At 39.3% G+C, this 13,834-nt stretch overlaps 1 protein-coding gene across 16 annotated transcripts in view; it reads left to right on the top strand.

Moving 5' to 3' along the window:
- The window catches only part of RIMS1 (regulating synaptic membrane exocytosis 1), a 423,664-nt gene that overhangs the window by 239,362 nt on the left and 170,468 nt on the right, over positions 1–13,834 (top strand). For 9 of the 16 annotated variants that reach the window (XM_056565855.1, XM_056565856.1, XM_056565844.1 and 6 more), the window contains 2 exons: positions 1,619–1,696; positions 7,347–7,436. The exons of 3 other annotated variants lie outside the window; for them this stretch is intronic. In XM_056565855.1, coding sequence (XP_056421830.1) covers positions 1,619–1,696; positions 7,347–7,436 — 168 coding nt within the window. The remainder of the gene's footprint in view (positions 1–1,618; positions 1,697–7,346; positions 7,437–13,834) is intronic. 4 more of the 16 variants (XM_056565857.1, XM_056565848.1, XM_056565852.1 and 1 more) reach the window with 1 other exon arrangement.

A 13,834-nucleotide genomic window follows, 5' to 3' on the forward strand; every position in this document is an offset into this window, starting at 1 on the left:
ACACTGCCTGCATTAATTCTTATGCAATTTTAATTGAGACTAACTGACTCTAATCATTAATAAAAAAAAACTTGATTATAGAGAAACCAGCTACATCCTATTCTTTTATATGTTATAGTTTTAATTTATTAATTCTGTCTGCACCTTGAGATCTGAATTTCAGCAATTTTTTGATTGCTCGTAGGAATACAAGTCATTGTAATGATAAGATCAAAAGTTGGTAAAGCCAGCAAGAAAGTGCAAATATGTGTGAATTTTTTAAATCAGATGTGCATGCCATTTGTATCATGATAGCTTTACACCCTCATGCAGTTGATCCACAGGTAATGGTTGTACTGTAGAATGTATGCTAGCCAATTGGATACAGGAAAAAAAAAAAAAAAAAAAATATATATATATATATATATATATATATAAAGCAAAACCAGATCTGATGCTAAGGAAAAATGTTACTGCTTAATAACAGTGTTTAAAGTTAGTATGTTTTAATGTAGTTAAAAAATCAGTTACGTTCATCAAATTCAGCCAGTTGAGAGCAATCGGATAATAGTGTGCTGTTAGCATAAATCTCTCTTTTTTAATATATATTAATCTCTAGGATATATAGTATATATAGTATAGTATATATAAATTCATTTATAAATTCAATTGTGGGCTGGCCCTTCCTTCCCTGCATGATTAACATACATAGCATGGCTTACAGTGTTGAACTCTATCTACAGACCATATGCTTCTGTTGTGCTTACTTATAACGGGACACACTGGGCCCTATATGTAATTATGTAGGGCAACAGAGAAAGGTGGAGCCAGGAGGTGGGAGATGTTGTGGCACTTCAGCAGCTTGGTCTCTCCTCCTGGACACTTGCACCCATGATAAATACTTTGAAAAAAAGAAAAATAGGCTTTACTCACCGTACTGATCTCCTGCCACTGCCCTTCTGATCTCAACTGGATCTCTGCTGATCCCCACAGAAAAAGCCTATAATCACTTGTCCTAAAGGGGTACTCCCGTGCCCCAATGTTCTAACATTTTGTTCAGAGCTCTTGGAGCGGGCGGCCGTGATCTTGAGGTCACGGCCACGCCTCCTCCATTTATTTCTATTGGAGGGGGCTTGTCAGTCATCACTCCCCCTCCCATAGACATGAAATGAGAGGGTGTGGTGTAACATCATGAGGGGCGTGGCCATGACATCATGCCCACTGCCACTGGAACCCGCTGTTTGTTTAGAACGCCTGGTGCTTTGGGAGATCGTGGGGGCCCCAGCGGCGGAACCCACACGATCAGGCATCTTATCCCCTATCTTTTGACTATGGGATAAGATGTCTAGCAGCATAGTACCAATTTAAGAGGAGATTAGCAGAGACTTGATGAGCTTCAGAATGGCAGCGACAGGGGATCTGTGAGGTGAGTAAATCGGCCCAGTCTGCGCTTTTCAATGAATTTTTCCTCCCCTTATAAAAGTTGGTGTTCCCTGTGCATATATTCCATGTAGCCGCCATCAAAAAGAGAAACCCAGTAATAGCTGTACAACTATTATATTTCTGACTACATATCCTGTTTTGCTGAAGTACTATTGCATTCTTTCTTTGTGTCCTCCTGTGTTTTGCAATACACAAGAAATACTGTTAGGCACAGTAAAACTTTGCCACCCAAGATGCCTTTGCTAGAGTTTGGTTCTAATTGGAGACTGTACAGGTAAGAATGTCATTGTGGAGTTAACAGTCATGTTGTCCATGTTTCAGTCACTATGTTTTTCTACGAAAAACAAATTTTGTTGGCATCTCTCTGTACAGGAGCAACTATTGTGTTTTGCTTTTTTTTTTAGTACGCCTTGTCCTTGTTCTATGCTCTCTATTGTCTGCTATGTACAGTACTGTATGAACTTCTGGTCTTGTATTCTTGTGGGCTAGAGCAGGGCTCTTGAACTATTATAATATCAAATGGGAATGTTTGTCTTTAATTCCCAATAAATGTACATATGACTTGACATTTTACTTATTATATCTGCTTATGTCTGCTCAATGACCTATTGAGCTGTATTGTTAAGGGATTGTTGGGTTGAAGAGCCCTGTTCTAGTAAAATTTTATGTTAATGTCGAAGAAGTAAAGACTTAAGCTTTTTCTGTTTAAAGAAACACTCAAGTAAATGTAAGGTACATGGTAATATGCAAATGTACAACACATGTTGAACAATGTCCACAGATATCGATACATTCCCAATACTTATCAGTAAGAACATTTGTAAGGGCCCATACACACAATGTATTTTCTGAAATTCCGAAGTGGTAAATCTGGTGCTGCAGCCTCCCATTGTTTAAATAGTTTTTTTTATTTATGTATTTATTTTTTATATATTATTTTTTTTAATGGGATTCTGCTGCACCATTCACATTATGGATTTTCCGATGCAGAAATTTTTGATCCCAGACTCTGCCAAAAGACTTTTTCATTCTTTTGGCAGAATCCTCTCAAAATGTAATGCCATCTATAGAGGCTTTGCATATCCGATTGGTCCTAGTGTGGACTTGTTTTGCTGGTGCCTACTGCTCACGGAATATGTGCCTGTAATATTTCGGGGTGGAGATTTTGTAGTGTGGATGAGCCCTGACAGTTTCTATAGATTCTCTACCAAACATTATTAAATTAATTAATCTATTTGTTCTTTTTGTGTTTTACTAGATTTATTTTGTATTGCACTTTGTATTTGCAACAGCCATCTGATCACTGGTTACTGTTATTATCTATAGAATAATATGTTTACATGTCATATGAATGGATGACCTTCATTAGGTTCCGTATTTAAAGATTATTACCATCTGTTCAACTCAGTTATATAAAAAAACTCGCTCCTCAACGTTGAAGTTGCAACACTAAGAAGGAAAATACATGGAGTTATGGAAATCACAGGAACAATAATTATGCATATGCAAATGATGAAAAAATGGAAACAAAGTATTAAAAACATCTCGACTTATTCAGTGTCGAGTATGAGCACCACTTAGAAATACAGGCCTTTGCATGGGGGTGTTAATGGTTGCCTGGGGAATGTTTTGCCCCACTGAATTCACTTGGGATCGCAAATCATCAAGATCCGGTGCTGAAAGCTCCACGTGCAACTGCCGACCAACATTGTCCCAAATATGCTCGATGTGAAACAAGTTTGAAGGCACAGCAGGTCAGGGTAACACATTTAGACCACACTGGAGAAATGGCCATACAATTGATTCTACCTCTAAATCAATGCAGCGCCTTGTTGTTAGTGTCGCAGAAAAATGTGGTATTAACTCAGATAGAACTTATCTTTTAATTATTTTCAAAGATAAATTGTCCTCAACATAACAAAATAGTAAATACCAAAAAAAGAGAAGAAAAAAAAAGAAAATAGTATGTGCAAGAAAAAGCCACAATCACAATACCAAAAATACATTGACTGTCACTTAACTAACCTGGCAAATACATCCATTCCTGCAATATGAATCGTAATCCCAATGTATTGTCACAAGTTCCGACGTGTTTCCCCCACTTATTATTCAGACACAACAATGCGGATTTCCTCTGGGGACCGCTAAGCAGGAAAAGCAATGCAAAGCTTTATGGCTGAAAATAATATCAACTGCCAAAGAAAATGTATTTGGTTCACTGGGGACCACTCACTCAGGTACCAATGATCATAGTGAAATGTGAAGAGGGGGGTCCTTGATGGCGGTTAAACCTTCTCACCGAGCGGCAGCAGCGCGATACTGGTATCCCACGCTTTATGACAAAGGTTAATTGGTGCCAAAAACTAACCTGACGTGCCGTCCACAATGGGGGTCAGGACTACAGTTAACAATTTCTGTCAGCCATACTGAAAGCACTGCTAACGCAGGGCTTGTGAATGATTGGTGCATGCGCGATTGTTCTGGTAAAGCTAGATAGTAGGCACGTGCACACTGCGATTAAGCAGGGAGCAGGGAGTTGCCCCCAGGCTAACATACCACACACCACGGCTAAGCTAGGATATGCAAGCCACTTATAGCCCATCACGCGTGCAAGCTCACACCCAGTTAGGACAGCAGCACTAGCCAAGCTGATAAGAAGACAAGTATGCTATCCATATTGTTAGATATGCATACACATTGTTAGATATAAATACTGGTATGGATACTTGTAAATAAAATGGCGATAATTGGTTATAGTATGGAGAATGGTAATTAACATGATAGGTATGAACGATGCAATGTATTTTAAAGATAAAAGTAAAAAACATAATGATACTTAAATGATAAATAAAGTGGTAACTAGCCCTGCGATACAGTACATTAGTAATATGTGGTAACTAGCCCAGCTATATATTACATTAGTCTTATGTGTCCTACTAGTTGATGAATAAACATAATATACAAAGAGAACTATATATGTTGGAAGGGGCATGGGTAGAAGGAGTAGGAAACACTCCAGTATGTAAGAGGGTTAATTAATAGGGAGGGGAAAGGTATCCCAATTGCAGGAATATGGTGACAATAATATATAGGGGAAAGAGTGGGTATCAGACTAAAACACCAATTAAAGATAGCGGATGGGGCTGCTAACAGAATAACAAGATAAGAGGGGCAGGGCTGTTATAAATAGAGGCATTCTTACCCTAGAAATCCCTAACAAAATTAACCTAAAAAAAAAAAAAAATTATCTAAAATGCAGAGAACTCGCCCTAAAAAGGGCAACCCTGCCCAGAACCTGTCCCTATTTATGAGCCCTACTTACCTAATGCGGAGCACCCACCATAAAAAGGGCAACCGTGCCAGGAACCTTACCCTAACCATATTACCCTGTTATACCCTAGCATAAAGAGAAAATAATTAATAAAATAATGTTGTGAAATAAATGGCCCGACACTAAAAGGTGTGTACAGAGAATACCTAGTTTATAATGAGACTAATGGTGTGTGGCCATGACCGGGAATCCTCCCACTCTGTATTGTACTGAGGAAGTAACTAAAGATAAAAGGACAAGAGAAAGTAAGGAAAGCACTGTTAGGGTACATGAAATGGACACTAAAGGGGTCCGGTCACCGTACATTATGCCACCCCACAACGTAATTCCATATACTCAATACTGAATAAATCAAGATGTTTTGAATATTGTGTGTCCATTTTTTCATCTTTTGCATATCATTAACATGTTTGTTGTTTCAGTGATTTCCATAATTCCATTACTTTTTCTTATTGGTGTTGCAATTTCAATGTTGAGGAGTAAATAATATACAGTGTGTAGAACTGTACATAGACTATATAAACAGTTAAATACCTGTGTAAATACATAACTTTTTTTTACTGATGCCAAGTTGTATCATGGATATTGTGTAAAGCTATAGTCACAGTTCTCACTTATCTGTTGTCAGATAGATCCCTGTGTAGCTTAGCTTTGGCAAGACAGCAGAACTTTTAGTTTTTTCCTTTGTCATATTACTGATATACAGTAATAAAATTCCCACAATACAACTGTTTGCTAATATCAGGCTAGTCAGGAAGAAATGCTTGTAAATGACCAACTTGCAGAACTGTGTATGCAGCTCTGGGCTAAAACACAGGCTGTAATGAAATGTATTTACAAATATTTCAACTTTATATGTAGAGCAGTTCTATATCTGAACTGTAAAATGATGTTAAGTTGTCTATATGATTTAAGTCTTTCATAACCTGGGACAAACTGAAATGATACTGCAACTCTAATATTGTTGATAAGCTCTAGAGATTACAAGTAAGCTACATGCAGAAGAAAGGACATTTAGATCCCAACATATTTTTTTTCCATCATGACATGTCATACTTTCATGTTTTTTTTTCCAACCTAGGTCAGTTGTTATCATTTCCCACCAATTAGTTTTTCATGGTTAGTGATTCACATATGATTGGAGAAGAGAATAAAAAAAGCAATAAAACACTAGTTTTACCAAACTGTTGGTCATATCATATGTTTGTATTGACAACAGAATGGGTGTCATCACCCTGGCCTATATGTAACTCAGTGCACCTTTATTTTAAATATAGTGACTGCAGTAGGTATAATAGAAAATATAAACAGAAATCAACCATAATATGACAATATATGGGAAATTGCCATAATATATATATATATATATATATATATATATATATATACATAATATAGTGAACTTAAAGGGGTACTCCGCCCCTAGACATCTCCTTTGGATAGGGGATAAGATTTCAGATTGCTGCGGTCCCGCTGCTGGGGACCCCTGGGATCCCCGCTGCAGCACCGTGCTATCATTACTGCACAGAGCGAGTTCGCTCTGCACGTAATGATGGGCAATACAGGGGCCGGAGCATCGTTACATCACGGCTCCGCCCCTCGTGACGTCACGGCCCGCCCCTTTCAATAGAAGTCTATGGGAGGGGGTGTGGCGACCACGCCCCCTCCCATAGACTTGCATTAAGGGGACAGGCCGTGATGTCATGAGGGGCGGCGCCATGACGTCACGCTGCTCCGTCCCCCGTATCGCCTGTCATTACGCACAGAGCGAACTCGCTCTGTGCTGTAATGATAGCGCAGTGCCGCAGCGGGGATCCCAGGGGTCCCCAGCAGCGGGACCGCGGCGATCTGACATCTTATCCCCTATCCTTTGGATAGGGGATAAGATGTCTAGGGGAGGAGTACCCCTTTAAAGGGAAACTTTTATCAGTTCCTTTCTGCCTGAACCATGGGCAACATGAAACAAGATCAGGCTTCTCTATCACAGCCTTTTATGATGGTATTTCAGAGAAATCGTCCATCTAGTAAAAAGGATTTAAGTCCCATAAGGCTTCTCGACCCTGGAATTGATAGATCTCTCTCTATATAAAAATAGGGAGAGAACTGGAGTGGGAAGAATCTGCCTGGAAACCGCACAGTAACTCAAAGCCCTGTTCCTACATAGGTGATTTCTCTAAAACATCATCATAGAAGACATGTAATAAGGGAGCATGTTCCCTTTAAATCCTTTTATCATTCTGAAAGTTCCTTAAAGTTCTTGCTTTCAACCTAGTGTGTATTAAAAATGAAAAGTAAATGCTAACTCCGTAGAGTCTTTATCTGCAAACACATTTTCTAGTTTAATATTCCCCAGTCAAGTTTAGAGTCCAAGTGGATTCTGCGCCTGAAGTTTATTGGCTTCATAACTTAGTGTGTTTATACTGAGAAGGGCACATTCATATTCCTGCTAACATTAACTGTCATGATGATTTTACATCTTATGCTAAGAAAACATTACTTTTTATGATTTTCTCTCTAACATTGTATTCCTTTCTTTGTTTTCTTTTCTATTCTTCTTTCTCTTCTACCATTGGATGCAATGCACTGGCACTAGTGAACTACAGCCCTCCCTTGACAGGGCTCGAAGTGCTAGTACCAACTGCTTGAGACCAGATACTAGTTTGCATTCACCAGAACGAGAAAGGTATAAAACAGACTTTTTCATTCTTATCATGTGTCTTAGTGATTTCATTTTTTTTCTTTCATGTCATTGATTTTTTTTTATACCACTAATAAATTTGTGTCTTAGTGTAAAGTGTGAATAATTCTCTTGTACCATTTCATGAAGTCAGAAATTCCCGAGAACTATCAGTATTGCCATATGTATTAATGAGCATGTCTACAAGGGTTATCCAGCTCAAGCTGTCTGATAAAATGAAAAAAGCCTCTACTTACCTCCCTTGCTCCCTTGAAACCTCTATTATCGCGGCATCTGGTCTCCACTGCGCTCCACTTCCCGATGCTACAGACAATACTTCACATTGCCGTGCAGCAGTGTCCGACCTCACCAGTCATTGTCTGAAAAGCAATATGAGGTCTACAGCTCCGAGAAGTGGAGTGCTGTGGAGACACTGCAATAATGGAGTCTTAGGTGGAGTGAGGGAGGCAGGTAAGTAAATGCTTTTGGGCACATTTCTTAAAAAAAAAATGCTGTGCAACCTCTTTAATACAGGTTACCTATTGTAGTATGGGGAAATCTAAGCCAGACTTTTTGTATCAAGCATTCTGACATGATGCTCACACAGGCATAGACAGAGGACAGACATATCTCCCATACCATAACCCTTTTAAGTAAGCTCCTAGGCTTATTTAGTGGCAGCTGTAGGCAGACAAAATGTTATTATTTATGGCTATGGGAAAAAATTCAGGAAAAAAAAACTGGTAAAAAATAATTATAAAATGATTAAGCACAATCTTTGTTAAAGGAAACCTATCATCACTTTCATGCTGCTTGAACCACAAGCCATCAAGCTGCCCACCCCATCATCCTTGCTTAATATATCTGTGGGTATAAGGAGAGATCGACTAATCCAGGCCGGCCGGCATGCAGGGAGAAGTCACAGGGGACTAGCGTGAAAGTGATGACAGGTTCCCTTTTAAAAAAGATTGTGCTAAATCCTTTCATTTTCATTTCTATATTGGTATTTGCTGTGGCTATTTTAGAGCTCCAAAGCCCTGGCTACATTTTTACATAGCCATACAGTTGATGATAAAAATATTGTATTTGTACTTAAATGCAAAAAGTGTTCAAATTAACCGATACTGAAATGTGAGGATACTATAGGATTCATGGCCTAGTAAAATATAATGTTTGCCTCCCCATTCACAGCGTTGTTTGACATTTGTTTAGTTTTCATGTGTGAATTGTGTTCACTCGAATAACTTGTATCCTTGAACTAGTGGATGTTGGAGCATTATGGGCAAATCTGTTGCTGTAATTCTTGTCAGGAAAAATATATATTACAAATGTGAATAAGGTTGTTTCTACACTATATATATATATGATTTCTGCAAGATAAATGAGGCAAATGCAGACATTTCAGCAGGACACAGCCCCATGCCAGGATAACCTTATTCTAATCCTCACAGGCCTGGTGCAAGGATTTTTGCCACCCTAGGCGAAAGCTAATTTTGCCACCCATTGACTCTGCTCTTTGACACATCCCATCTTACTACTGGGGTGACACACTGTAACAAACCTCCTTCTCATGTAATTATTTTACTATCTGGGTTACACACTATAACAAACCCCCTCCTCATGTAGTCACCTTACTGTTGGGATGACAGGGTTTTGCTGGATGAGCGGGTGCTTCAGATATTGGCTAAATTTATTGCTGTGGGCAGAGTGGTGCCCCAATCAAGAGTGGGCTCTAGGCGGCTGCCTACTTTGCCTATAGGCAGAGCTGGCCCTGAATCCTTACCAGTCCCACAGAAACAACACATCCTATAATAGCTGGCCCTGAATCCTTACCAGTCCCACACAAACAACACATCCTTCCTATAACATATATTATAATATATAACATAATACATTATAGTAAAATATAATATATTGTTACGAAATATGGATCTATCAATATAATAAACTTTTATTTTACCATTTGCTTGATTTTTGCCTGTAATGTGAAAGGCAGAAATAATAGAGGATGGTATGTTAGAAGGAGAATGTAGAAAGGGAAATAATAATAAATAAATGAATAAATAATAATAAATGTGCTGTTTTCCCGACATATTTCATTTTACATGTACATTTGTGTTCTTAATCTGAAAAAAAAAAGTGGCTGATTTTTTCTGATTATAACATGAAAATGCGCATGTAAAGTGAAATACTCCGGGAAAATTTAAGCAGTTGGAACTTTGCTTAAGACTACATTTTGCAACAGTGATTGTGTTTCTCTATTTTTATCCACTTTACTAAAATGTGACCATAACGAGTGTCTGCTACTAAATTCATGTAGCTCTTCACTGGCATAGAAAAGAATTTACTATTTATTACCTCAGATAAGTCAAACACACTGTGCAATGTAAAGCCTAGTTTTTTTTCCTATAACGTTGCTTATTTGTTAAAGGAGTACTCCAGCAGTGCTTTTCTTTAACCTATTGTGCCCAGGCTGCAAAAAGACAAAATCAAACAAACCTTAACTCACCTTCCTCCGTTCCCTCGTTGTGCCGCTATCGGTCTTTGATCCTCTGGTCGTACTGTTCTTCCTGCTTCCGTGTGTTCAGATCGTCACACTGCGCAGCGATGTGCCGCCTCGGCCGGTGATAGGCTGAGCGCAGTGTCATGTAAGGATCCTGGGCCCCACCTTCTCACTGCTGCTCAGGCTCCTTACAGGACACTGCGCTCAGTCTATAACCGGCCGAGGCAAGACATCGCTACCGCCGGCGATTTGCTGACCGCAGTGTGACGATCTGTGTGCACGGAAGCAGGAAGAAGTCCGGAGGACCAAAGACCGGTAGCGGCGCAACAGGGGAATAGATGAAGGTGAGTTAAAGGAAAACTGTCAGATATTTTCTCCCGCACTATCCACAGTACTGGTGGATAGTGCAGGAGACGCTGATTAAAATGAGCCCTACCTTACCCAGATCCGCCCGTCCATTCGCCCGCAATTGTAGTTTTATTCTATGTGTATATCTTGCTGTAACTGGCATGGGCGGGCTTTCTGCAGGTTAACTGGCACTGACATCAGCGCCGCTTATGAATATTCATCCCCCCTCCCTCCAGCTCTTCCTCTTTTCGCCGCTGCTAACTGGAGGGAGGGGGGATGAATATTCATAAGCGGCGCTGACATCAGTGCCAATTAACCTGCAGAAGTCCCGCCCGTGCCAGTTACAGTAAGATATACAAATAGAATAAAACTACAATTGCGGGCGAACGGCCGGGCAGATCCGGGTAAGGTAGGGCTCGTTTTAATCAGCGTCTCCTGCACTATCCACCAGTACTTTGCATAGTGCAGGAGAAAAAATCTGATAGTTTTCCTTTAAGGTTTGTTTGTTTTTTGTCTTTTATCAGCCCGGCCACAATAGGATAAAGAAAAGCAGCGCTGGAGTACTCCTTTAAAATGGTATATGCAGTAAAATATTTAGCACCTAAAGTCCAACCTGCAGTGAAGCAATAAAAGATATAATTCATTACTGCGTTGTATTACTTGATGTCTGAACCCCCTGAATTTACAGTGTGCTAGGACTTGTGCAGATATTGTAAACCACGTTTCTGATATATTGCTGTGTTCATCACAACGTGCAGAGAACAGTCCTCGGACTGAAACATTTCATGACCTTCATATTAGAGAACCTAAGCCAAGTCCACCGATATATTCTCTAACACACCACAGCATCAATTTATTCCCATAGTAGCAGTGTTTTTTTATGTAAAAGCCACATGACTAGTTTTATGTATTTACCATTATTTTTTATACATTTTAAATGCGTTTAATAGATTCTTTGTTAGAAATTCTACTTCTACAGAAGATAATGTGATAGCACAATGAGATATCTACATTTTTATTTATTAATTGACTAGTTAAGTTCTTCTGCATCAGAGAGACCACGAATCTAGACAACACTATAAGACTACGTGCACACATTTTTTTTTTATAGAAAATGTTGTTTCAGCTGGCAGCTTCAACCTTATTTGCTGTTGATCTGCTAATGAAGCCTGTATAAATTGTATTTGACAACTGTGCTTATATAATACTTGCGAAAACACAAGCATTCTGTACATGCTAAAGCTGGCCAGGCACCTTAGGCTGATGTCTGGCAAGCTTATTAATTTCAACTGGATGGACTGACCATCTAATGTGCATGGGGCTTTTCCCCCCCATTGGTAGATGTTAGAGGAGATAAGGTTTAGGCATTTGGATTTTAGGATGCCCAGTCCTTCTGATCACACGAGAGATAAGCCAGTCATACAAATCTATGGGGGTGTAGATTTAGCTCTCTTTCAAACACAAACAGTATGTGGCTGTTCAAGATAAGTTATTAGCTTAGAGGGAATCTTCCAACTATATATTGAGAGTTGCAGTCATATGTAGATAGCTGATGGGAAGATAAAACAAATGAGGCCTGTCTCTTACCTGATGGCTGCTTACAAAGTTATAATTTGTTACATTCAAAGTTTCCTTCCAAGCTCAGCATGTATGCATTTTTCCATCCCCACATATCCTTGTACAATTGCTAGGTTGATGTACAGGGCTCAATGCCTGAAGCCAAGCAGAAAAGGGTGGAGGAGGGAAGAGGCTTTCATGCTGAAGCTCAGCATGTCATCCTTAACACTTAAAGGGGTACTCCGCTGCTCAGAGTTTGGAACAAACTGTTCCGAACACTGGAGCCGTCGCCGGAAGCTCGTGACATCATGCCCCGCCCCCTCGATGCAAGTCTATGGGAGGGGGCGTGACCCCTCCCATAGACTTGCATTGAGGGGGCAGGACGTGACATCATGAGGGGGCAGGGTTATGACGTCACAAACTCCCGGTGCGGCTCCAGCATTTGGAACAGTTTGTTCCAAACGCTGAGCAGTGGAGTACCCCTTTAAGCTTGAAACAAAACGGTGCAATCAGCCATCAGCTAACAAAATCACTAATATTTCACAGAGATTTCGCCGGAGCAGCCGCTGCCTGTGTCATGATATTTCCCATACACTGGTCTCTGGGTAGAAGAGAGGACTGCAAATGAGAGCCAAAGGACCGTCCACAATGTACACAGAATGTTTTTTATCTAGCCATTGGTGGGGTTTTTGACTTCTCAACCTTCATCTATAACAACCTCTGACCTATTTCTATGACATTATGTCAGAAGTTTAGGAAAACTGCTGTAACTCTTTAAAGGGGTACTCCGGTGGAAAACTTTTTTTTTTTTTTTAAATCAACTGGTGCCAGAAAGTTAAACATATTTATAAATTACTTCTATTGAAAATTCGTAATCCTTCCAGTACTTATTAGCTGCTGAATACTACAGAGGAAAATTATTTTCTTTTTGGAACACAGAGCTCTCTGCTGACATCACGAGCACAGTGCTCTCTGCTGACATCTCTGTCCATTTTAGGAACTGTCCAGAGCAGCATATGTTTGCCATGTGGATTTTCTCCTACTCTGGGCAGTTCTTAAAGTGGACATAGATGCAACCAGAGAGCACTGTGCTCGTGATTCAGCAGAGAGCTCTGTGTTCCAAAAAGAAAAGAATTTCCTCTGTAGTATTCAGCAGCTAATAAGTACTGGAAGAATTAAGATTTTTTAATAGAAGTAATTTACAAATCTGATTAACTTTTTGGCACCAGTCAATAAAAAAAAAAAAAAGAAGTTTTCCACCGGAGTACCCCTTTAAGCTGTTACGCTGCAATATTTCTCTGTGTACCCTAAGCCTAATTCGGTAAATAAGTGATATTTGGTGGTAAAATGGTTGTATATATTGTGTTTTTTCCTGGCAACAACAGCTGATTTCAGCTTTGCTCCAGAAGAACAAACTTTCTGAAAAAATGTATGTCTCAACTATATAACCATTTCAACGTTACTGTTTTTTTATTGCATGTGTATGACTTTTATGGAAAAGCATCAGTTTATGTTTTTGAGTATTATTCTTTTTTGCTTTACTAATATTCATAAATTGCGTTCCAGCCTGTATTTTTCACACAGTGTTTGGGAGATCGGCGCTCTTATGTTCCCTTTTCCAAGAAAAGTGGGAACAGATCCTAGTACAAAGAGAAAGGGCAACATTCCCAAACACCTCCTTAGGGAACATGTTGCTTCTCTTTTTATACTGGATCCATTCCAACTTTTAATGAAAAAAGTCATAGGAGGAAGTGAGTCTGTCCAGTGTCGTTTGAAAGCTGACTATTTCTAATCATTGTATTATCAGCCATGTATTCTGTAGTGTGTTCAAGTCTTTTGGAAATGTCTGCTTATTTTAAAGGGGATTTTGCTTCTTTTTCTTTCTTTTTTTAATATAAGTTTCTGCATGTACAGTGAATAGTATACTTGTATACTTGTAGTGTTCACCATTTCAATGCTTTACATGTAATCTCATTTTTCATAACTGTTTCCTTTT

The sequence above is a fragment of the Hyla sarda genome, chromosome 3 (assembly GCF_029499605.1).
Source record: "Hyla sarda isolate aHylSar1 chromosome 3, aHylSar1.hap1, whole genome shotgun sequence".
NCBI classification, from domain to species: Eukaryota; Metazoa; Chordata; class Amphibia; order Anura; family Hylidae; genus Hyla; species Hyla sarda.